This window comes from Carettochelys insculpta, chromosome 6 (genome assembly GCF_033958435.1).
Source record: "Carettochelys insculpta isolate YL-2023 chromosome 6, ASM3395843v1, whole genome shotgun sequence".
NCBI classification, from domain to species: domain Eukaryota; kingdom Metazoa; phylum Chordata; order Testudines; family Carettochelyidae; genus Carettochelys; species Carettochelys insculpta.
This window is the reverse complement of record NC_134142.1, coordinates 24,065,989-24,091,810: the sequence shown is the minus strand read 5'-3', so window position 1 is coordinate 24,091,810 and position 25,822 is coordinate 24,065,989. Positions and strand designations below refer to the sequence as shown.

Genomic DNA, 25,822 nt, shown 5'->3' with positions numbered 1-25,822 from the left:
AAGGCCATACTTAAACCAAAGACAATACAAAGATCTAAAGTGAAAAAGATGCCCTTGTAGTAACATCAGTGCTATGACGGCACATGATTTATTATGCAGCTCTGTCAGCCTTTGGGAGGATGGAAAACAAGACCAATGACTGGTTTGATGAGTATGCCAGTGTGTTGCCCAACGTACAGCCCAAACCAACTACAGCGTGACACCCAAAGGGAAGAAGAACAACCCAGTATAAGCATTGATAGAGACAAGAACCAAGGTACAACAAACTGCTCAGTGCTGTGTCAGTGACCATTCACTGCATTTACGTGAAAGCATCCAAGTAGAAGTTGATGCAGGCAATATCAGAAACGTGTTTGTTGAGATCAAGAAAGCCATGGGTCCCATATTAAAGAAGCCCCACTGAAACCAATAACAGGGAAAACAATCAGCACCTGCACCAAGCTGATGCATCTCTGGATAGAACACTACTCTGAGCTTTATTCTCATTAAACTTTTGTTATGGGTACGGCCATCAACACCATTGAAAGCCTGCCTGCTATGAATCAACCTGATGGTGAATGAACTGTTGACGATGGCTTCACTAGTGGAAAGGCCTGGGAAAAAAACAGAATATGGTCAGAGGTCATAAAATGTGGAAACGTTCTTTTACTGCAACATTTCCAAATTGCTTAACAACGGTTTCTGGAGCTATGAGAAGAGTACAGCTTAGCAGAGGAGAAAAGAGCTTGTAGAAGGTTAAGGGTTGGAAATAAGGTGAAGTACCACAAGAAATAACATCATCGCCCTCTGTAAAGCCTGAGAGAGGTGGCTGTAACAACTCTTGTGGCATGTCCCTTCCTAGTATTATGAGAAAAGCGTTTGACCAAGTTGTTATGAACAAACTTCACACCCTTGCAGACAGAATCTATCCTGAATCACAGCGTGGTTTCAGAATTGAAAGGTGTACTATGGACATGATCTTCTCACTGAGACAACTTCAAGAGAAAAGCAAAGAACAAGAAAACTCTCTCTACATAGCCTGCAAGAATGCTTAGGTGCCTGGGAAGAAATAACCAAAGGAGCTTTCTTCTCGTGGCTGGAACCAGATCTCCAAAAGCAAGTATGTGAGTGTGAGCGTAGCAAGCAACATGTGAGTTTTATACTGCAAAAATGAACTTACAGTTTAAGTTGCTTACATGTTTTAGTCCATAGACTCTATATCCAGGGCTACAGACACCCATGGTGAACATGGAGAATGAAAATATAGTCTTCCCTCTGTAGTTAAAATAGTAAGGGAACAAAATCCAGTTGAGACAGACAAAGATGAAATACCAGAACGCCAGAGTTTGACAACTCTGACTGGACTAAAACAGGTTTGGGGTTGGTCTTTTGTTTTTGCTCCCCCCAGCCCGCTCCGCAATCAGTGCTTTCTGCCTTGAGTTATTGCGCGCATCTCCAGCCTTACACCTGGCTACCTCAAAAATTTCAGAAGATAATACTTTGAAGGATTTCAGTACTACTACCACTCAGAGAACAAGCTGAAACTTCCAGGATCAGAAGACACTGGAGATTTTAGGGTCTTAAGGTTTGTGACTGAACTTTTCATTTTGATATGCCTATCTCAAAGGAAACTGTATGCATGTTTGTTTTTCCTTTATAAATACCCTTTTAGTAAATAGGACAATTTACTCTAAATTCAGGTAAACATGGAATTTAATAAATATATTAATTCTCTTTATCTCTCCTGTGAAATGCAGGCTCAAATCTAGTTTGATACACAGAAAGTAAAATGACTTTACTAGGCTTAGGAATGTATCTAAAATACATTTTAAAATATAATAATAGTAAATTAGTGAGAGTGTCACACATACTGACTATTCAGAGGCTAGTCATTTACACTGTAGCTAACTCAGAACGCTGACAAAGGTGAGGTAAGGAGGGGTGTACTTTACAAACAGAGCATGGGCTTCTGTCAAAAATGGGTAAAACATTTTTGGACTTGATGGTTTGTTTTTTTTTTAATATATACGACTATCCTAGTTACCATAGGTACTTTTTAGAAAGCACACTTTTCCGTCTGTAAAACTCATGACTTATAAAGTAGCAATTTGAAGGAAACATTTTCTAGGACTGAAAGATATTATAAATGATGGCTTTGAAAGGGAGATCCTGGATAAACTAATCCAAACACCTGCTCCAAGCAGTGAGTGTCTTATATTACTCTTTCCATAAATGTAGTTAACCTTTCCTTAAAGACATCCAATTATTTTGTCTTCTCTCCATTTGGCAAACAGTCCCACTGTTTGATTGATCTTGCTGGTAAATAAGGTTTTATATATATATATATATATATATATATATATATATATATATAAACTAATTTAATATTCCTTTCAACTTTACTTCTGGCTGTTACATCAGTCCATCATGAGCAATCTTTCACCCACTTCTGTCTTCCCCTTTATGTATTCATCTAGTCAATATGCCCCTACCTTTTATAGTTGCTCTTTTAAAAAAAACACTGAACAACATAGCTCCTTCATTCTCATAAGACCTGGGAATACATATTGCATTTCACTGACTCTCGCTGCATCATTAGGCAACACTTGAATAGAAGAACCCCAACATGTTTTCAGTATTCTCATACAGAGACTTCCTGTGGCAGTATACAATGATGATAAAATTTTTCTTGTTCTCTAACATCAACTACTGAGGTCTTGGTTTTGTTTTATAAAAGGGTTATTTATGTCCTGAATATGTTTATGAGCTTCCTAATTTGTATTTCTAGCAGTGCATTATTATTCTTTCAACAGATTTTCCTTCCATTTCATGATAGTTTCCTCTCTTGATAAACTACTAAATGAGGAATCACTTGGGGTTCTTTATGTTAAGTCCTTGATTATGTTTCTTGGCTGTTGATTGTGCTTTTCTGTTAGTGACGGACACTGGGTGAACGACTGACCCACTGGAGTTAAAGGTAACTTTGCCACTTGGATCAGGATTTTATCTGGTGACTTACTGAAATGTCCAACAGTATTTTTTGGCCTGTAGTAACTGACTGATGGGTGGCTCCGCTGTCTGTCACTGGCTAGTGCATGCAGTTAAAGTTTATAGTTGAGGGGCAGCATTTTGTTTCAGCTACGACTTCTTTGTTTCTATTCTACTGGGAAAACAATGGTCCCATCCAAAATATTTTGGCAGTTTGGCAGTAATAAATATGGGCTGCCATTCCCATGTAGTTTTGTAAGTTATCTTTTGTTTTGGAGAGAGCTGTGTTCTGTTTGTAGTAAAAAGCAGTAGTTTGCAGCCTGATCTTGCACCTCTGAAATCAGCAGCTCTGCTATTGTCTTGAGCAAGAATAGCACCAAGTCTGCCAGCAGGGAGCAAAGTGGCACAGCTGCCTGATGGGAGAGGAGTGAGGTGAATGGGTCTGGTAGGCTCAAATTGGTGTCAGTCCTTACCAGAGCAGCTTTTTCTTTATTGACAATGCTAGTCAAAGGTTATACAGTGTTATATTAAAAAGCATTTTTTATTGTGGTTCATATGAGGAAGTTATTGGCTAATATGCCCCCCAAAGAAGCTGTTGTCTGTGGGTGTTCGTAATAATGTCTCAGGCTGAGGAGCTCCTAGTGATGGATAAAAGTAAGATGTACCCACTGATTTTATTAGAGCTGTCAGCTGTCTTCTGTGAACAACAGCATCAGGCACTGCTGACTTGTCAGTGGGATAAGACTGCTTTAGAACTGATTTTTTTCCTTTCCTTTCAGAAAGCGGTGGAGTGAATTTTTCATTTTCTTCTCTCCAAGGGCTCCCATATGTGATGCCCCACATGGCTTCTTCTTGTTATCTCTCCATTTAATATGTGTATACAGAGACTATAATAAGGTCTTTGGGAGCTGCAGTATCACTGGTATGCTAATAATGATCTGCTGTTTCCTTCTCGCTGAACCTAAAGTCTGGGTCTCTAGATTCTTACAGTATTTAAATGAACCTGGGAACTGAACATGACAAATTGGCTGAATCTCCCTCCAGACAAGACAAATGAAATGGGGCAGGGTCCAAAGGCACTACTTTGACCAGACCCCAAAGGGTTAATTCAGCAGCCACTTAATCCTGACCTGTTAGAGGGAGCAGGGAAAATATAAAGGGGTGCCTCGGAGACAGCTGGATTGCTGCCTGGAGGCTGTATGTGGAGACTATTGGTTGTAGTTCCTGTGTTTATTTTACTTCTACTGCTGCTGATGTTCTGTTTGAACTCTGATGGCCCTGGGAAGGAAGGAGCACAATGAAGAAGGGGGCTTATACTATTTTGTGGGCTCAGAAATCAGGGCACCAACCCCGTTTACATTATCAGCCAGAGGAGGCCCCTGGATCAGTGGATGTATACCATCACAATGGCAGTTCACAGCTTCAAAGCTTCATGGGACCCTTTGCTGCTTTTGGATCCTTAGTTCCTGAAAGTGAGTTTAGCACCCTTCTTATTGTGTGTGTTCCTGGCTGAGAGGTTGAGGAATTTCCTGTCCTATCTAGACTCAGCTACTATAATCTATGCCTTTGTCACCTGTGCTGGATTCCCATAGTATATTTTTCCTAAGTAAACTTCTATAAGCCAGCCAGAAGTTTCTGATTGTACTCATGGCAATATCCACATCTTAAAACTGATGGAATGTTGGGACCTTTAGCAAAGGTTAATTACCAATTTCTGGCTGCTGCTTCAGGGTGAAATCCTTAAGCCATGAATGGTCTGAGATCTGGATACCTGGAATACAGTTTGTTTATTCTTGTTGCGTTGGCAAAGATTAGATGAGATGCTTTTGCTTCCAGTTCTTAGAATAAGCTTCTTCTAGGATCAGCGACAAGGTACACCTCAGGGGAACTCACTAAGATTTGCCAGAAGCCAAGTTTGACATTTTTTCATGGATGTGGAAAAGACTACCCAGGACTGGACAAGAGTTCTTCTGACTGGTGGATGTACTTACTTAGCTAAGTGGCAATTGTTCGCTGTGCTCAGGTGGAATAATGGAGAGAGAATTATTGTGGATTCATTGAACACTGGAACTTCTAGGTTGAGAGTCTTTGTGGATTTAAGTCTCCACTTAAGCAGGAAGAATTCTAACCTCCTAGATTTAAAACTGGCAGGATTATTTTTGGTGGTCTTTAAAGACAGAGAAAGGGATCTATTTCCTGGCTTAACTAAACAGAGAGGCACATTTAATATAAAATGTGATAAAAACATGGAGTTGCTGTGAAAAATAGAGCATTTGTGCACTAAAGCCTCTGTATGCACATGTAAAAAGTGTGAGAAAGAAGAAGATTTAAACCACATTAGCCTGAGTGTAATACAGCATGCATAACCAAAAGCTGGTGACAAGAGACTCATAAATGTGAAATATCAGTGTAGATAAATGCAGCCCATATTCAATAGCAGAGTAGGGGGGAAGATTGTCATATGTCAAATGTGTTTTTGGTACCAATGAGATCACATAAATAACAGCATGGCAGTGAAGTCTATGAATTATCACACAAGTAATATAAAATAATGGCTACCAGAGATCTCTTCTGAAGACTATCAGGACTGAAGGAAAGAATAAAATCTTCTGCACCAACTATCTGTGTATTTGAAACCACAAGCTATCATATTTGTGGTGGGGGTTAACTGTGCTGTTTATCTGTTGTGTAAGAAATAAGCCAAACATGCAGAATACAAGATATTTCTAAATTAGATAGGAGAAAAAATTTGATCCCTAATGCCTAAACTCTCACCTTCCATATCCTTCTGCCAGTTGCGTGCATGAAAGGAAAACCAGAAAAGTTGGCATGAAGTACTGGCCTTCATCTTAGTAATGAATGGGTTCACTGAATAAGAGTATATGGGCAATGTCCTGTGTCTTCCCTTTTCTCGGTATAGAATTGTGCAGTTCTTCTACTCTTAGACCAGGTACCTGGGACTATAGCATCCTGTGTGCTACCTCATTCCATACTGCTTATGGTGCCTGCAGCTCCTCCCTTTAGGGGCTGTGATTAAAAATCATTTACAGACCAACCATTGTTTAATTTCAATAGTAGAAAAAAAGGCTAATAGGAGAAGGGTTCTACCCATACTTGTCTCTTACCTGTGGGATTAGGTAGGCTCATTTTATCCCAAACTGGAAACAGGGGTTCATTCTGCTACTGAACAGTCTGTTTCCCTATCCCTGATCTTCAGAGGCTGTGGCTTAGGACCCCAATGTTTTCCTCCAGCTTTTCCCACTTGGCTTCCTACTGTTTTACTCCCAAACATGCTGACTTCAACATAATATCTAATTTCTCTTTAAATACCAATAAACAGTCTACTTTAGGCTATAACAGCAACGAAGGGTCCTGTGGCACCTTATGGACTAACAGAAAAGTTTTGAGCATGAGCTTTCGTGAGCACAGACTCACTTCATCAGAATACTTTAGGCTATGTCTACATTACAGCAGAAAGCCAATTTTAAGGCACTTAGCTTGATTTTACCATGTGGCTGTCTTCACTGTGAATACCATTAGGTCAATTTTAAGGAACGCTAAAGTCAAAATTCTTGCATCTACCATCTGATGCAGTGTAATGCCAAGTTTAAATGTAAAAGGTCAAATTAGTGCTAGTGTGGAACTCTACATTGATTTTCTTGGCCTCCAGAGGTATCCCATAATGCCCAGAAGGTGTCCATTCTGTCAGTTTTCATCTCCCCTGCTCTCCGGGTGTGCAGGAAGTAGGAAACAGAAAGCCCGGCATTTTGAATTCATTTCTTTATGATCAGCGTGGCGATGGCATCTAGCCATGAAAGAGATCCCCAGCATGGAGCCATCAGGAGAGCTAGGGTCTCGTTTCACTTGGCAGGCTGGCCCCCGCCCCACCACACCACACCACACCACATGGCAGCTTGGCTGTGGGGACCAGACAGCAGCAAAACAGAAAGCAGGGCAGCATGTCCTGCTCTGCACAGGGTGAAGATGTGCCTTGCACTTCACATTTGTATGGAGCAGCCCCCCTCCCCAAGGCACCATGCAGTTCACGGTCTAGCCCCCACCAGACCACATGGCTAACCCCCACACACACAGGCTCCCTGCGGCTGGTGGGCCAGCCCCTGACCCACCACAGAATGTGGCAGCTGGACAATGGTGGTTGTGCTTGTAGACGGCAGCATGTCCTGCTCCATGTGGAGTGAAGGCTTCCTCCCTGCACAGGATTTAGCAGGAGAGGCAGAGAAGCTTCTTTTCTGCACTTCACATTTGTACAGGGCAGTGCACCTCCCCCTCAGGCGCTACGCAGCTGGTGGGCTAGACCTCACCTCGCCACACTACATGGCTAGCCCCTGCTCCACGTGCCAGCTGCAGCACCTCCTGTCCCGCACAGGGTGAGCGTCCACACTAAAACCCAGAGAGCACCCACACTAAAAATGCAATCTACTCGGCACTTCTGTCAACAGCCTTCTGCCTCCCCACATGAGGCAGAACACTGTTCTCAACAGAATCTGTCAACAATAGCCGTGTGGATGCTGCGGGAGGCCCTCTGTCAACAGATGGGGCTTCAGCGTCACTGGGCAGCCCTGTCTGCTGTGCTTCCAGTTGGCCGTTCCATTCAGAGAGTGGGTGGGCAGTCCAGTTGCTCTCTGTCAATGGAGTAGATTGACAGAGCGACCTGCTTTCATGTGTGGCCACAATGTGTCAAAAAAAGTTTTGTTGGAAGGTATCTTCTGACAGTAAGGTCTATCAACACATCTCAGTACTGTAGACATAGCCATAGTGAATAATATTAAGTCTTTCTCTATTCACATGGATCCAGATTCTTCCACTGTTTGGTGTTCTTTCATGGGGGGAAACTATTTGAGTGACATCTTGACATGGTTCACTCCTCTTCTAAAGCCCACTAGTTTGGTTTTCATTCACCTGGGAGTCCCTACTTTTTTTGCCTTTCGAAAAATGGCCATTTGCTTTCAAGGGGAGGGCAATGAGGGCAATGCAGTGTGGGAAGATGACAGTGGGTGCTCTCTGGACACATTTGGTTAAAAGGTCAGTAATGTGGATGACTGAAATAATTTATCTCATCCTGGAAAGAGATTCTGAAAAAGGGTCATGTGTTTTCAATGAGGGGAATGAGAGCAATGAAATCACTGCCTGGAAGATGACCTCACACACACACACGCACGCACGCACGCACACACACACCCTCTCTCCCTCCCTCCCTCGTGGGGCCTTTTTTTTCTGTTAATGAACCTGCAAAACAACCCACAATGCCAGGGAGCTGCAGGAACTGTGGGATAGGTTCCCACAATGCACTGTTGCAACAGTTGAACTTGGCAAACTTGGGGGGATGCACTAAGTTGACCTTGTGGGGAGGTGCAGAGACTCACCTTCAACTTTATAAAACCAAGTGTTGCAAAGTCAACTTTGATAAACTCGACTTATTTTATAGTGTAGACATAGTCTTAACTGTGCTACCCTTTCCTGCATATGTGCAAATAACCCCTATTCCACTTAATCTCTTGTGACCCTATTGCAAGCAACACAAGACAATCAACCAGTTAATAAACTATAAGTGGCAGCTCCCACCTCCTTCACATAAATGTTGACAAATTAGCAAAAAAGATCTGCTGGAAAGAAGCATTAAATCAACAAGTGAGGAAATCGTGGGCTGGGGAATCCTAAAAGTCACTAATTAAGGCATAACAGAGAAGAGTTTATTTAGATGAGGACTGCAGCCACAACAAGAATGAGCCATCTGCCTGTACAGGGGTTAGCTACCTCACATGACAGGCACCCCTGTGTGCCAAATGGAAAAGTAGAGAGAGAAACAATCACAGGAAAACACACAATCAGTTGAAGGTGATGGTTCAACGGGAAAGGAGACGTCTTTCAATTGTTTGTTGCTGTTCTCCGCTGATGTATAATGAGGGGCTGAAACATGTTTAACCTTAGATATATTTGATGTAGGATATATCTTCCCTGGGTTTGGACCCCGCGCAGGAAGGGAGACTTGGAGCTTGTCCTGCCCATATTTGAAGGGGTAAAGCTTTACACCTTCCTCAAAGGAAGCATCAAACCAACTGTGTGGGGGCAGTTTGGATTAAATACCTAGTACCACACACAAAAGTTTAAACCGAACTGAAACTGCCTTCTATTAGAGTTGCCCAGATCTCATTTCCTTGTCCCTTGCAGTGTCCTCATCCCACGAGTTTTACAGTCCTCCACAGCCTCCTACAGCCCAAAGCCTCTCCCACAAAACCTACTTCTCCAGGGAAAGTACATCCAGGCTGGAAAAAAGCGTTTGCCTCCCTCCCTCCCTCCCCCGCAACTCCAGGGGGACGGGTGGCAGCCGGGTCCTTTTTCCTTTGCAGGGGAAAAACAAAGAGCTCTTTTGCGCCCCTAACTTGGCAGCCGCTCTGGAAAGTGTGGTTCCCCCCAGCCCTGAGGTGTGCGCCTGGCCGGACGTGCGGATCTCGCTCACTCGCTGCGTGGGGCGCGGGCAGGGCCGGCCGCTGCTCGCTCCCCTGGCTTGTCCGGCGGGCGCCCGGCTGCAGCGACCCCTGTGCCGCGGGCGGGGAAGGGAGGGGGACGTGCTCCCCTGCTCGGGCGGCCCCGGCTGGCACCGCGGAGCCACTCCCGAAGCCAAGTTCAGCCCTGGCCGGGCGCCCCTCCCCACGGGCGGGGCAGGGGGTGGATGCGATGGGGGATGAGGGGGAGGCTCTGGTCTCTCCCCCGCCCCTCTGCCTTTCACCTGCAAGTTTCACTGCAAGCCGGGCCCCGAGCCGGTGCCCAGGCGGACAGGGAGGGAGGGACTGAGGGAGGCTCTGGCTCTGCAGCATCCGCGCCCGCCGCCGCAGAGGGGCGCCGGGGACCCCGCAGCGGTGCCCGCACGTCCCGGGGCAGGGCCGCAGCCGGCGCGGGGGGCCATGCGCTGGGGCTTGTAGGCGGGGAGCGCGCCCCGGATCTGCGCCGGGATGGCTCGCCGCGCTGCGGCCGCTTTCCTCAGCTGCTGCTGCTGCTGCCTCCTCCTCCTCCCCGCGACCCAAGGTAAGAGCGGCGGGCCCGGGGCCACTCTCTGGGTCCTTACAGCCTCGGCTGCTGCTGCTCCCAGCGCCCTTCTGTGAGCGGGGGGAGTTTGCTCGGCTTCCCGCGCGTAGCTGCAGAGAGCCGGAGCGTGCAGGATGCGGCGCGGTTCTGGACGGGGTGGTCACTAGATCCCACCACCGCACAGGCGCGCGCCCTATGTCAGGACCCCCCTCTGCACACGCGAGCCTGGAAAGCGGCAGCTGACCCCCTGGGGACGATTGGTGATTCCTTGTGACATCCTGGTGTGGAGCCGGTGGGAAAAAACGTGCGGGCTTAAACCAGGTCCCATCTGTGAAAGCTTCCCAGAGGTCCTCCCACCCCACTTTTTAAGGGTCCCTGGAAAAGATCCTCCTACGTATTTACCCTACATATGGGTTTTTTTTCCGCATTAACTAGTAGTACTGTAGCACCTTAAAGACTAACACATGTATTAATCAGAGCACTTTCCCACAAAAGTTCATTACCTAATAAATAAACGTATTCGTATTTAAGGCACCGCTCCAGGACTGCTTGTTGTTTGTGCAGCTACAGGCGAACAGTTGTTCTCGTGGAAGTTTCTTCCAAGTTCTCATTTTTCTCTTATCGATTTTGGACAGAAGGTTTTTCTTGTCATTGAGAGCGGGGAGAGATTGATCTTGCAACTGAATTATTTCAAAAGTTAATGACTGCATTTGGGATTAATGTTACTGAGCAGATTAAAATAGATACATTCACAGGTCTGCAAATAAAATGTGACTTTTATTTCTCTAATTTTTGTTATTCTTCTACAATTTACTGAAAAATTCTGTCTCTCTTCATAACACAGCTTTGTATAATGGATTGAACATTTATACCGTCACTTTTTCAGAATGAAAATTATTCCTGACACAAGGTGCTTTTCCACTCTGGGTGTCTCTAAAATTGTATAGTTAGGGTACCATGTGAAGTGCTAAATGACTTAGACCCTTTACAAAAACAAATATTGTGGTATCTTAAAGACTGACAGAGTTATTTGGGCATAAGCTTTTGTGAGTAAAACCCACTTGTGCCACAGAACTCCTGGTTGTTTTTGCAGATGAAGGCTAACAGGGCTACTTTCCTGAGAATTATACCATTTATGTAATTTGCAATTTTATATAAATTGATAACATTGCAAAAATGTGCATGTGATAAAGTGTACTCTTCTGAGAAACTTCCATTGCAGTTATCCAACAGATGTATTAGCAGAATTTGATGTGAAGTATGTTTATCTAAACAATGTGTTTTGTTTTTAGACTGTGAACAAATTATAATTTTATACATTATGGTTGGTTTTAAAGCATCAATAATCTGTATTGTATATCATGATATGGTTCTTTTCAGTACAGGGCATTTACAAATCTCTTCTCCAGGTGTTGTTTGCAAACCGGGCTGCCATCCAGTGAATGGATTTTGTGAAATTCCCAGTGAATGCAGGTAAAGACACCTTCCAGCTCAGGTTATTAGTGAAGGGATGGGCTGTTTCAATAATGCATCACTCTTGTAATAAAAAAGGCAAATCTTTCTAATTTCTGTCAGCTGAAAAGGTAATAAAACAGCTCTCAATTAACACCCTGTAACTAGAATTGTCTAACATATTAAAGAAAGCTGGATGCGTCTGAAAACTAGAGTATTTCTTTAAAATATCATAGGCACACCCATAGAAAGATATATAAGAGTGATTTAAGAGGGCTACCTAATTTTAAGTTTAAAATATTTGGGATTTTTTTTCACCTAAAGTGAAATGCTTTTCTCCAGTTTTTCCCCAGCATTTTATAAACACTGAAGGTCTTTTTCACATATATATTACATGTGTTACAGTGTTATCTTTGTAAATTCAGATTTGTGTGTGTGTGTCTTGAAAAAGGATAACCACCTTGCAATTGTTTAAGTAAAGGCTATATCTTGTCTTATATCTATTTCAGGTGTCAGCCTGGATGGCAAGGAGCTCTCTGTAATCAGTGTGTTCCTTTTCCTGGCTGTGTGCATGGCAGCTGTACCAAACCATGGCAGTGTGTCTGTGAAGAAGGATGGGTTGGCAGCCTTTGTGACATAGGTTTGCAAATACTTTCCTTTAATAGATCAATGGTTTCCCGGAGATTAAATGAAGTGATCACAGCTCCATCTGGTGGTGGAAATATGAAAAGCTCTTTCCGAGAGAGGAGATGTTTTTAAATCAGGGCAATTTAAATCTGTGATTTAAATCACCGCAAAAAAAAAAGGATCATTAATTTAAATCAAATTACCGAAAAAGCTCAGACTGGCTGCACTCAGAGTTCACTTAATTTTGCAGTAAGCCCTGCTGCACCCCCTTACTGAACTTCTGGTTTTTGAGAAAGAAAGCCATAGGATGGGGTTCCTTTGGATAAATTGAGATATGTTGAAGTAAAATAAGGAAAAGACTTATGGCTTCACTATTATGGCCTGCAACCATGACGTTCCAAAATAAGAGTCATGTATTCTCTAATATAAAATAAAACGACAATGGCAACTGGCAACTTTAGATTTCTGTTACCACTTCTTTCTGTATTGTCTACTAGAGTGGTAAATTGTCATCTAAACCTAGTTAACTAATTAAATAAGACATAAGGATTAGCTGAACTAAACTTTTTTCTATCACTATCCAACACAGCAAACAGCTTGGGAATTTACTTGTGAAATCACACTTATACTGAAAGGCATAGAGAGTGTCTTGAAAAATGATGCATTGCAAAGTGAATTATTCAAATTAATAACCAATTGATCCATTCAGCCATATCCACATCTTCATCCACATCATTTTCTCCCAATAAATAGTTTTCCTTATGATGTTTCATTCTTGAAAATGGGCTCTGCAGCTGCTTCTCACACCGCTTACCCTTGACACGTTTTCCTTTTTTCACCCAGGGAATGAATTTCTTCAAAATATTTCAGCCAGGGTCTTTTTTACGCTCATAAGCCATGGTGGTTATTCTGTAACAAAAGTCTGTGCATTCTGAAAAATGGATTCCCTTTTTCTTTTCTAGGTTACTCTACAGTTCCTTTCTATGCTGCCTCTGTCCTTTCCTACATATTGTCTCTCTGTCTTAAGACAAAGTCTTAACTAATTCCTCTGCTATGCTTGGCCAAGGTCCACCACCACATAACCACAGAACAAAACCAAGCCTATCCAGCTTGTGTCTCTCTTTGCACATGTTAGCTGCGTCTACACGTGCACACTACTTCGAAGTAGCGGCACCAACTTCGAAATAGCGCCCGTTGCGTCTACACGCGTCGGGCGCTATTTCGAAGTTAACTTCGACGTTAGGCGGCGAGACGTCAAAGTCGCTAACCTCATGAGGAGATAGGAATAGCGCCCTACTTCGACGTTCAACGTCGAAGTAGGGACCGTGTAGACGATCTGCGTCCCGCAACGTCGAAATTGCTGGGTCCTCCATGGCGGCCATCAGCTGGGGGATTGAGAGATGCTCTCTCTCCAGCCCCTGCGGGGCTCTGTGGTCACCGTGGGCAGCAGCCCTTAGCCCAGGGCTTCTGGCTGCTTCTGCGGCAGCTGGGGATCTATGCTGCAGGCACAGGGTCTGCAACCAGTTGTCAGCTCTGTGTATCTTGTGTTGTTTAGTGCAACTGTGTCTGGGAGGGGCCCTTTAAGGGAGCGGCTTGCTGTTGAGTCCGCCCTGTGACCCTGTCTGCAGCTGTGCCTGGCATCCCTATTTCGATGTGTGCTACTTTGACGTGTAGACATTCCCTCGCTGCGCCTATTTCGATGTTGGGCTGAGCAACGTCGAAGTTGAACATCAACGTTGCTGGCCCTGGAGGACGTGTAGACGTTATTCATCGAAATAGACTGTTTCGATGTTGGCTGCACGTGTAGACGTAGCCGTTGCTTTTTAGTCTGCTATGAAACAGAAATTGAAAGCCCTGAACTTTCAAGAAGCAAGAGCTAATAATTAGGCTGGCTTGACAGACTAGAGCCTTTAATTAATTTTTTATGAAACTGTAAGTATATGTGTCCAATTTTGTTATGAGATTTAATTTTAAATGAGAAATTTATTAATTTATTGATGATTTATAAAAATGAAAAATCCAATTTAAATTAAAAAAACGATTTTTAAAATCATCTATTTTTATCCATCCTGTCCCTAGATGTCTTTGAATTTGTTCCAAAACATGATAAGAAATTATTTTTTTAAACTGGGGGGGAGAAAAAGCACATTCACATTTTAGGTGAAAACATACAATATCTTGTACAATATAATCCTCGGTATAGGTATTAGAACTATGTGTAAAACCCAAATTCTGTTTTTAACTTTGATTGTCACATGCAAATAGTAAATAATAAATTCTACACTGGGGCTGCGTCTACACTATCAAGTTGTTTCAAAAGATTTTTCAAAAGAAGGGGGCTCTTTCAACAGAGCCCATAGAGCATCTACACACAAAAAGCATTCTTTTGAAAGTAAATCAAAAGAATGTGGTACTCATTTTGAAATCACTCTTTCTTTTCCATTTCAGGAAGAGCGCCCCCTTTTTAAAGCTAGTTTAGAAAGAAAATGTGTGGAGATGCTCCACAGGACCCTTCTTTTGAAAGAACAATCTTTATTTTTGATCCCTGGCCCATTTTTTCGAAAGACAGGAGGCTGTGTGGATGCTCTCTTTCAGAAGAGCAGATCACTCTTTTGATCCACTTTTTGTGTTGGATGCACTTTTTTGAAAGAAGTTCTTTAAGAAGAGCTCTTCTGGAAGAGCTTCCTTCTAAATATCTCTGTAGTGTAGATGCAGCCTTGTTGTATAAAGGTAAGAAGTTCTCATCAGATGTGTTAAATCAGTTGCAATAATTCATTATTCAACATTATGTGCATAAGCTGAAATAAATACATGGACTTGTTTCTTGCCCAAATATGTTCTAGCAGATGATTTGAAGGGCACTCTTGGAAAATGTAGCATTTAATCTTCCCTCACTCAAGCCACTGGAGATCAAAAGAAATTCCAGTGATTGAATAGAGTTAAATTGGTGTTAGAACAGTGTAAAAGGATAACTGGGCTCTTCTTTTGGCCAGTCTTATGTGTTTCTTTAATTTCTAGTTTATCAAAATTAGTTTGTTGCTGTGTTCTGTAACTTAATGTTGAAGAAATCATTCTTATTCATTAAGTACTTCTCACTGAGTAACTTTTTTGAAAATCTGCTAAGTGATTTAGATCCCAAATGTTACTATCTTTCCATTAAACTTGGGCTCATATGGGCCAGATTTTCAAAGGTATTTAGACACCAAAGATGCAGAAAGGTACCTAAAGAGATTTCAGAAGCACTTAAGCAGGTTAGGTTCTCTTGAAGAGAAATCCTACAGTGCACCTATCTCAGTGTTTCCTAATTTTATTTGGCCACGGAACCCTGTTAAACTCTAAAGAATTTTGGGGAACCCCATTCCCAGGCTTTACCACCCTCAGCCCCCAAACTACCACCATATCCAGGCTTTCCCTGCCTCAGCCCCCAAATCCACCCCCGTATCCCAAATCTTTACCCCCCATCCCACAAACCCACCCCCGCATTCCCAGGCTTAACCCCCTCAGTCTGGAACCCGCCCCCCATCCCCAGGATTTACCCACCTCAGCCCCAAAACAGCCCCCAAGACTAACCCATCCGTTGCGCTGGCTGAGGAACCTGCACCAGGCGGCCATGTGTACCCAGTGGAAGGAAGGCTGGTGTGGAGGTATTCTGCTGGTGGGAGTGAGCTGAGCCATGCACACCGAGGGGTGTGGCCACTTGGCCAGTGTGGGATTCTCTGTAGTTCCCTGCCCTGGAACTAAATTCAGTTGGTTTAACAACTGGCTCCCTCCCACCTCCCTTTCGACCATTAAAACAATCAAATTGAGTTCCACTGTTCCAGCGGTGGCGGGGCAGGGAGCCACAGAGGAGTCAGCTATTGTAGTGGAGTTTTCTTGTGGAACCCTTATTTTCACTTTGCAGAGCCCTAGGGTTCCACAAGACACCATTTGGGAAACACTGACCTATTGGCATCTTTAGGAAATATATGCCATTGAAAATCTATACCTTTTGAAAATGGGATTTAGACATTTGAAATCAATGGGTGTGAGGAACCTGACTTGGTTTTGTAACTTCTGAAAATAACTCTAGTTTCCTAACTAGATTTTAGGCACCTAAATACTTAGAAATCTGTAAGTAAGTCAGAATAACTTAGGCATATTTGAAAATGTTACCTATTATCTCTTTGTTTAGTAATACCAAGCTTACACTTCAGACATCTGAGAACTGGGAATTAATTGTTGCCAAATTAAATATAGAGCTATCTGAGAACAAATCAAGAGCAATCAGAATTATAGAATTAGCAGTTTGTCTGACATCTGGACATACAAGTTATATTAAAAATCATGCAACTAGCATTTAGCTAGTCCAGACATTTCTCTCATTCGTATTGGATTGGCAGGGAGAAGCGTCTTCCTTGTTATCAGATGGGCTGTACCTGTGATTATCATGATCCAATAAAGCATGAAATATAGAGCAATTACACAGCCATTGAATTGGCCCCTCTTCTGCTAGGAAGTTGGTGTCCATTGCCTGGCTGTGTAAAGTTGTGATGAAGTACAATAACCCATTAACACATATCACTAACCCAGATTTAATCAGGTTAGGAAGAAAGAGAAAATTCCGTACAAGGCTCCTGCTCAACTTGACTTTCATATGGAAATACTGAAGCCAATTCAGTACCTCAGTATAAAATCCCCCTTACTACTTTATCTGTGCATGAGAAAAGTGGACACAACCACTGTTGCAATTTCCCAAGCAAATTAACTTAAATTGGCACAGTAAATCAAATCAATGGTCCATCTGAAGTTCTCTGACATTGAGCAGTGCCACAAGTTTTAGAGAAAGGTGAAGGAAGCCCTCTAGTGGATTGCTTCTGGGGGAAAAGTGTCTTCCTAGTTCAAACAATTAGTGACTGCTGAAGCATGGTGGTTTATGTCTTTGTACGTACTAGTTTAATTCTGTGTAAAGCACCTCTAGAGATTCTTACCCATATCAGTGCCTAAGCCTTTCTGAATTCTCTTAAATTCGGTGCCTCAGTTGCTGCTTGTGGCAAGAAATTCCACAGCTCATAGTCATTCGAGAGAAGAGGTGGGGGGGGAGATGGTTTTGTTTTTGTTTTTGTTTTTTAAAGTAGAGAATTTATTCCTATAGGCTCAAGGACTGTGTGTCCTTTCCCTAGCCAGTGAGCTGTTATGCATCTTATTTTCTTTAACGCTTTTAATTGTGTGTCTATTTCAGTTTATCTCTTTTTGTCATATCAGGGATATATTTGGTTAGCTGCCCTTAAGGCTTGCCAAAATAGGCACTCAACACTGCTGCAAGAAGCAGTCAAGGCTATTTTGATCCTTGTAGAAACTACCATTTACATACAAAAGATCACATAGGCTACGTCTACACGTGAAGCCTACATCGAAATAGCTTATTTCGATGTAGCAACATCGAAATAGGCTATTTCGATGAATAACGTCTACACGTCCTCCAGGGCTGGCAACGTCGATGTTCAACTTCGACGTTGCGCAGCACCACATCGAAATAAGCGCTGCGAGGGAATGTCTACACGCCAAAGTAGCACACATCGAAATAAGGGTGCCAGGCACAGCAGCAGACAGGGTCACAGGGCGGACTCAACAGCAAGCCACTCCCTTAAAGGGCCCCTCCTAGACACAGTTGCACTAAACAACACAAGATCCACAGAGCTGACAACTGGTTGCAGACCCTGTGCCTGCAGCATGGATCCCCAGCTGCCGCAGCAGCAGCCAGAAACCCTGGGCTAAGGGCTGCTGCCCACGGTGACCATAGAGCCCCGCAGGGGCTGGAGAGAGAGCGTCTCTCAACCCCTCAGCTGATGGCCGCCATGGCGCACCCCGCTATTTTGAAGTTGCGGGACGCGCAATGACTACACGTTGAACGTCGAAGTAGGGCGCTATCCCCATCTCCTGATGAGGATAGCGACTTCGACGTCTCGCCGCCTAACATCAAAGTTAACTTCGAAATAGCGCCCAACGCATGTAGCCGTGACAGGTGCTATTTCGAAGTTAGTGCCACTACTTCAAAGTAGCGTGCACGTGTAGACACGGCTATAATGTGGTAGTGTGGCAATTGGGACGGATGAAAATAGTAGAAAATAGGTCCCTATATAGCGGAGGAAGCATTTTACTGTAATTGTAGCTGTACAAAGTGTATAGTTATGGTTAATATTGTACATTGCCCCATGATATTCCTCTAGGTTCACATTATACTGTGGGTTTAGGTGGGAAGTAGAATTTAGTATTCATCACCTCCTTATTTATCAGTGGAAGAATCTGTAGAGGTTTGTAAATGTACCATTTTTGTATTGCCCAGTGCTTTATTTGACCTCCATGCATGAAGAAGTTGGAATTGTGAGATAGTGTTTGTAGTGATCAGTAGCTCTCCCCCTACTACTAACTTTTTATTATTAAGATTATTCTTTCATAAAAAGGAGCAATCCAACTGTATTTCACAAAGGAAAGACTGATGGGCAGGGAACAAGCTGACAGAGCCTATGAAGTAACTGGACAATCTGCCCTACATTAGAGAGAAGAATAAATCAAAATATATGCAATGCAGAATGAAGGACCTTTAAAATGCACTTAGTCTTTTTTCATTTTGTACTAGTTAATGGCTCTTGTATGATAAAGTAGGCCCTGATTTCTCATGTGCTATATATTTAACCTCACAACTAATGGTATTTTGAGGTAACAAAACTCTATTTTGTTAACACAGATATTCACCCATGTTCTTCAAAACCCTGCACTAACAATGCAACATGCATAGAGACTGGAGATGGGGGATACATTTGTCTGTGTGCCGAGGGATTTACAGGAAAAAACTGCCATCTGAAAAAAGGACCCTGCATTATTAATGGGTAAATATTGATTTCTGATTCAATTATACAGTACTGCTAAATTTTTCTGGGTTTTTTTGACATACATCAGAAATGTTAGCTATGCAGCACATAACTTTACAGCCTTGCTGACAGTTTAATTCTAGCCTGTTTTTGGTCTCTAATCTAATACTTTTGATCTATTCCTATTATATTAAAATGATCAGATTTGTAGCATGAATTTGTGGGCATAATTTGAACCTCAAATATTCAAAAGTGCACTGACTGAAGTAATATTATGTTTGTGTGTTTTTACAATGTAAACATCAAAAAAATGCTCTAGGGGCTCTTAATGAATAGGTAAAAATATAAGCCAGTTAAAAGCAACAGAGCAGCAGCCAACCAGCAACCTCTCTCAGCACAAAAAAACCCTGACTGCATCAACAAGTATTTAATTCCCACAAAGCTCAGCAGCCAGTGCAGTGGTTATAAAAGAGGAAGTGTTCTTCTTAAATCAGCAGAGAAAGAGTAGGGCTTGCTGGGGCGTGGGGTGGGGGAGGAGGCATTGCTTCCTCTGGATCGGAAGAGGAAAAGGAATTTGTTTCTTTTCACCACCTACATTCCTCGTGATCCAAGCCTGTAAGTTCTGCTAAAGCCACCAAACCTTGGGCTTCCCAAAATGCCTGTCCAAATTGATGAGCTTGGCAGTACACTTGAAGGTCATGTTGACACTGCAGCTGGCTGTGTGCTTCCCAATTGAGTAGACTGAAGCCGTGTCTACACGTGCACGCTACTTCAAAGTAGCGGCACTAACTTCGAAATAGCGCCCGTCACGGCTACACATGTCGGGCGCTATTTCGAAGATAACTTCGACGTTAGGCGGCGAGACGTCGAAGTCGCTGTCCTCATCAGGAGATGGGGATAGCGCCCTACTTCGACGTTCAACGTCGAAGTAGGGACCGTGTAGTCATTGCGCATCCCGCAACTTCGAAATAGCGGGGTCCGCCATGGCGGCCATCAGCGGAGGGGTTGAGAGACGCTCTCTCTCGAGCCCCTGCGGGGCTCTATGGTCACCGTGGGCAGCAGCCCTTAGCCCAGGGCTTCTGGCTGCTGCTGCAGCAGCTGGGGATCCATGCTGCAGGCACAGGGTCTGCAACCAGTTGTCGGCTCTGTGTATCTTGTGTTGTTTAGTGCAACTGTGTCTGGGAGGGGCCCTTTAAGGGAGCGGCTTGCTGTTGAGTCCGCCCTGTGACCTTGTCTGCAGCTGTGCCTGGCACCCTTATTTCAATGTGTACTACTTTGGCGTGTAGACGTTCCCTCGCAGCACCTATTTCGATGTGGTGCTGCACAATGTCGAAGTTGAACATCGACGTTGCCAGCCCTGGAGGACGTGTAGACATTACTCATCGATGTTGCTACATCGAAATAAGCTATTTCGATGTAGGCTTCACGTGTAGACGTAGCCTGAATGTGCTAGCTTTTCTTGAAAGAGTGTTTCTGGATAGTACAGGGATGGCTTGGTGAACTGCCTGAGTACAAACCAACCTGGCTAGCTGGAAACATTAATGCAGACTTAGCATGTGTCCCACCCACTCAAGCTGGGAAGCACACTCCCAGCTGCAGTGTAGAAAGGCCCTAAAACTCAACAAATTGGATTACTGGGATGGGACTGAAGGGAAGAGAGTGTTGTGTTTGACAGTGAAGGGCACTTGGGCAGAGCCACCTTGCAGCAACTCCTTCTCATCTGTACCAAGGGATCTCCAGCCAATGTACTTCTCAGATGAAGTGATGGGGGTATGTCTACATTGTAGTATAAGTGCAGGGCTGGTGGGAATCCAGTCTTTGGACTCTGGGTTTGTAAGTTCAGGGCTTGAGTGCCCGCTCTGTATATTGACCTAGGTTTAGAAATTCTGAACCTGGGCTCCTGAGGCTCCAGCATCCACACTGCAGTACACAGACCTGAGTCAAACCACCATATCTCAGGCTTCTTAGTACCCTTCCAGCTCTGGCCATTCTTGCCCCTGGTTCTTAATGCAATGAAAGGAAATGTGACTGTCTACCCTGTACATTAGAAGAAGTTGTTGCAAACAGATCTTGCTGAGTCATTATTTGGGTCTGTATTCCCCCACTCTAGAACCAGCAACACGAAAGAGTCACCCTTTGAAGGTGTTCTCTTCCTTGCACTTTCATTCCCATTTCAGTAAACAGGCAGGGCATCCATGAGATGCTGGTGGACAGGCCCATTGACTGGGGTGAGGGGAGGATAGGGCCAAAGGAGGTTGCTGCCCTGGAGCCTGGCATTTCAAAGGGGCCCACAGCTCTGGCTGCTGCCATTGCTACTTTGGTCACAACAATGGCCAGAGCTCCATGTCCCTTTGAAATGCTGGCAGTGATGCTCTGATGCTGGGAAGAATTTTCGGGAAGAAGGGAACTCCGGAAGGAGGACTTCCTTCTGGAAGACCCCCTGGGGGCTGCACTTCTACATGCCATTTTGGTGTCTGGAAGACCATCTTCCAGACTCCAAATCACATGACCGTATGCTAATAAGATGCTGGGAATTTACATACATGCCTCATTAGCATATTTTGGGCTGAAAGTGGCATGTGTAGAAACAGCCAATGAGTTTAAACAACTCCTAGCCTATCATTTCACTTCATCCTTTGTGGTTTGAAATGGTTTAATAAGTTGGCCGATTTTATATTAAGGTTATATTGTAGTTACATGCAAGGTGAATAATGTTATTTCTGAATTCTTCCATTCTACATGTCCATTCTTGTGGTTTCATAACTTGTTGTTTGCATAACATAGGCAGCTATAAAGCACAAAGAAACTCTGAGCAGTTGTAAAAAAATATGTCGTACTCTTAAGCTTATTTCCTTTCTATAAGCAAGTTAACTGTTAGTGATATCTTTTGTTTCTCTGACATGACTTTTGCAAGACCTCATGGGATTCTTGCTTGCATACTAATAGTCTCTTACCAGAGCAGGAGCTTGGAGCTTTTAAGCCTCTGTATTAATATTTCTAAAGTAGCATATTTAACTTGAAATGGTTTGTAATAAAGTATTCATATTTCAGTTCTGATGGGATATTCATGGTTACATCAGGGTTCAGCAAATAAAACTATTTCTGAAAGGAAAATTGCTGGAATAAGGTCATCATGAATGTTTTTAGTGTTAACTAGATTGATTCAGTCTGAGTAGCTTTTAGCTCTCTGCTTTGGCACTCCTTCCCTATTACTTTCCATTATCTAGCTGCAACTAGCTCTGGTGAGTCCTTTGAGACTGCTCTGAGTTCAGTCTTCCTTTAATAGCTTTTGAGTGAATTTAGTGCCAATGCAACATGCTGCATTGATATTCCTGGAGGATGATGTCCTCTTCCCAAGCACAGAAATAGTGTAACAAAACAACCAGTATCTCTTAGCCTTGATGTGAATGAACCCCCTCTAGAACTGATAATACTATCCAGTTTCCATGTCCTTGTCTGTTCCATGAGGACAATCACATATGATGCTGGGCTGGCTTTTGCACTGTGAACACTTATCTAATAGGAAATGGGAATAAGGTGATTTCACACAGGCAACCAAACAACCAAGAGATAGACATTACTGATAAGGGGTAAAATCAAATTTGGGACCTCAGCGTGGAAAGGCTTGCATCCGTCTTACCATTCTCCTGAGCCACCACCTCCCTCTGAAATAACAATTTTGATTGAATATGATTACTTTTGACAAAATTATTCTCACTTAATTTATTCCAATAGCAAGACAAATGTTTGTATTTTATGTCAATGCTTTGAGGTTTCAAAGTGTCCAGAATGCTTCCCAGCTTTCAAAAGTACAGACTATTACAATGCTATCAACACACAATAAAAGTAAATGTCTCCTTATCAGGTTCTTATGCTTGTAGATGTTTTATATTGAGTATATCATGCCTATGTGTTTTGACTAGTGAGAAAAACCAAAGCCCTGCTGGTTATATCCTTGCTCATTCTGGTATCATCAGAAATAGCCTTCTCAATTCTCCTACTCAACTATCGTTCAGGTCACTAGATCTAATCAGACAGATACACTGGGCAGCTTAATTTAAAAAAGCTGTTTTAAATCTTTTCACGCAGGGTTTGTGCATTAGGATTAGCAGAAGAGATTGTAATCAATGTGGGAATATTAGAGAGAGAGTGTATATTGATTAAGATGTTGAACAAAATTCATTCTTGATGCAACTCCATTGACATCAGTGACAGTCCACCAGAAATTGATATGGCTTGTTACGCAGTAAAGAAAATCACCCATTTTTGCTTACCTGAAATGTTGCTTATTATCTTTCAACTCCTATCTGTTTTTATCTTGTGTTTCAGCTCTCCCTGTCAGAATGGGGGAACATGTATTGATGATAATGGATTTGCACCTCATGCCTCTTGTTTGTGCCTTCCAAGTTTTGCTGGCAATTTTTGTGAAATAGATGTAGATGACTGTGAACCCAACCCATGTGAAAATGGAGGAACATGCACGGATATTGGTAGAGGTTTCAACTGTCACTGCCCCATGGGCTATATGGGCAAATCCTGCAGTAGCCGAGTCATATTCTGTGCCAGCAGCCCATGTGAGAATGGAGGAACATGCCAGGAGCATCCCGAAGAAGGATTTGAATGCGTTTGTAAGCCAGAATTTTTTGGTGCAACCTGCACATATCCCAACAGCAATGCAAGTCTCCATGGTGTGAATGCAGAGGCCAAAACTGGGCAAAATTATAACCTACCCCCAAATGCTCATCCCAAGTCAGTTCATCACCAAGAACATAAGGTCTTGAAAATAACAATGAAAGAAACAATCCAAAATGCAGACCTCTTGCTTAATAAAAGTCAGGTGATATGTTTCATTGTTCTGGGCTTACTTACATGTCTTGTTGTGCTGGGTACAACTGCGATTGTATTTTTCTCCAAATGTGAAATGTGGCTTGCTAATGCCAAATATAGCCATCTCCTGCGCAAGAAAAAGAATTGTTTTCTTCACTCTAAAAATGGGGAAGACCTTTCAGTTAACGTAATTTTTCCAGAGAAGATCAAACTCACTAACTACACTAAGAACTACACTGCCATCTAAACTCCTTGAGCGCCTCACAGCAAACTGCAGAGTTTTGTAGCAATATGTACAGTTTATTGGAATTGTTTCCTGTGCCTGGCTTTAATATTTGTGGGTATATTTGCTGTAGTTTGTGCGGGGAATTTACAAAACAGATCTTGTATCTGAGTCGCCCTGTAAATTTCTTATTCCCAGAATAAAACTTCAGCGTAACCAGATTACAGAACAAGGAATATTCATTTGATCCTATGTTGTTATTTTTTGTTTCAAATGCACCTATATTTTGTACAATGAAATAACTTTGCCACAAGAGCAGTTTTCAACTTTATTGCAGTGTGTAAGCTGGGTTTAGCAAATATGGCACATGTAAATTGCTCACCAAAACTTATTTTTAATAAACAGTAATTAAGGGCTATTTAGGCTTATTTTTTACTTGTGCGATTCTACCATGCTATGGCAAATGTGCCACAGGCATTAACACACAGTACTTCCTCTCACCATGACAGTCTTTAGAAACTGATCACAATCTGGCCCAATGATCTGACACTTACATCTGTTATACAAATGGAGCCAGTGTGTTAAATACATTGAGAATGGAGGGGGGAAAAATCCTCAAGTTGTTAAGCAAAATCATCTTCACATTTGTACTTCAGACCAATATTCAACCAATCATGGACAGCCAACCTTTATGCAGTGCTTTGTCCTCTGCTGTAGTATCAACCCTTATAAAAAGGACAATCTTTGACGGGTGCTTTCTTTGCCAAAAGCAAACTACTTAATCTGCCCAAACCTCAGAGTTCTTGGGAGGCAAATTAATACAGCCAGTGGATCAAACTGGGTTCAGTAGGTTTGTCAGCTGTGTTCTGCCTGTAGCAACTACAACTATCCTGCCACCCTTATTTACTGTATCAGAGACATGATCAGCTCTATCTGCTGGCCAGGTTTACAATGAAAGGAGAAGAGTACTCAAGGATCAGTCCCTCTTCCCCCTGGCTGTGCTGTTGTCCATTGGCCAGCCAGATAGATGTGAACTGATTGGCTCTTGAGTCTCACAATTATTCATTTAAATTACCCAGGGTTCCTCTAGCCTCTGGTCCAACTTGATTGGATCCCACCTGTAGAGGTGTTTGTAAGGTTTCATCCCCCTTGGGGCAGGGAAAGGCCACAGCACCTCACTACCATCAGTCCCTGGAGACGGTCCTTCATACAGAGCCAGCCTGCAGTTATTTTGGTCTCCTTTTCCTTCAGCAGGGTCAGAGCAAAGCAATAGTCGATAACCCTAGTTCGGGTGGAGTGACAGTCAGTGCAGGGCTCAGCTTCTGCCAGCAAGAGCTGAGCAAACAAATGGTACAGGCTTAGACCCAGGAAAGAGGAGACTGCCACCCTGTGGGGATGGTGGCGAGGGTGCAGGTCCACCCACTTCACTGCACCACTGCCATCAGTAGCTGCTGGTCAGTGGGGATCCAGACCGCAATGCACTGACATCAGCTTAGGTGGTGCTGCAGCCCCATTAGGGTTGACTGCCCCTGGGCTACTTCCTGTCTCTCCCTCAGCCAGCATCTGGGTCCACTCCAGGTCACCAGGGAGGTCAGGCAGTTCTATATCCTCTGGCTAGTGAGCAAGCAGCTGGTCACGGTGGCTTGCCAACTGGTCCGGCTGGTCTTCAGGTCCAGCTTGATCTGTTGGGCTCCTGCTCTTAGGCACCAGGCCCAGGACATCTGATATCTTCAGAGACTGCCTGTTCAGTGAGCTCAGGGCTCTGCCTCTTGTACTTCGTGGCCTGCACATCAGTTTCTGGGTGGCAGGGAGAGGGTGCCCTGGCTCTGCCCTC

General features: G+C 43.4%; 1 protein-coding gene across 1 annotated transcript; it reads left to right on the top strand.

Moving 5' to 3' along the window:
* Window positions 1-9,794: 9,794 nt before the first annotated feature.
* Window positions 9,795-24,282, top strand: DLK1 (delta like non-canonical Notch ligand 1). The gene is made up of 5 exons (XM_074998709.1): window positions 9,795-10,011; window positions 11,421-11,484; window positions 11,973-12,103; window positions 18,815-18,956; window positions 23,268-24,282. Exons 1-5 carry the CDS (start codon window positions 9,939-9,941, stop codon window positions 24,010-24,012), a joined length of 1,155 nt encoding a protein of 384 aa, XP_074854810.1. The 5' UTR covers window positions 9,795-9,938; the 3' UTR covers window positions 24,013-24,282.
* The last annotated feature ends 1,540 nt before the right edge of the window (window positions 24,283-25,822 follow it).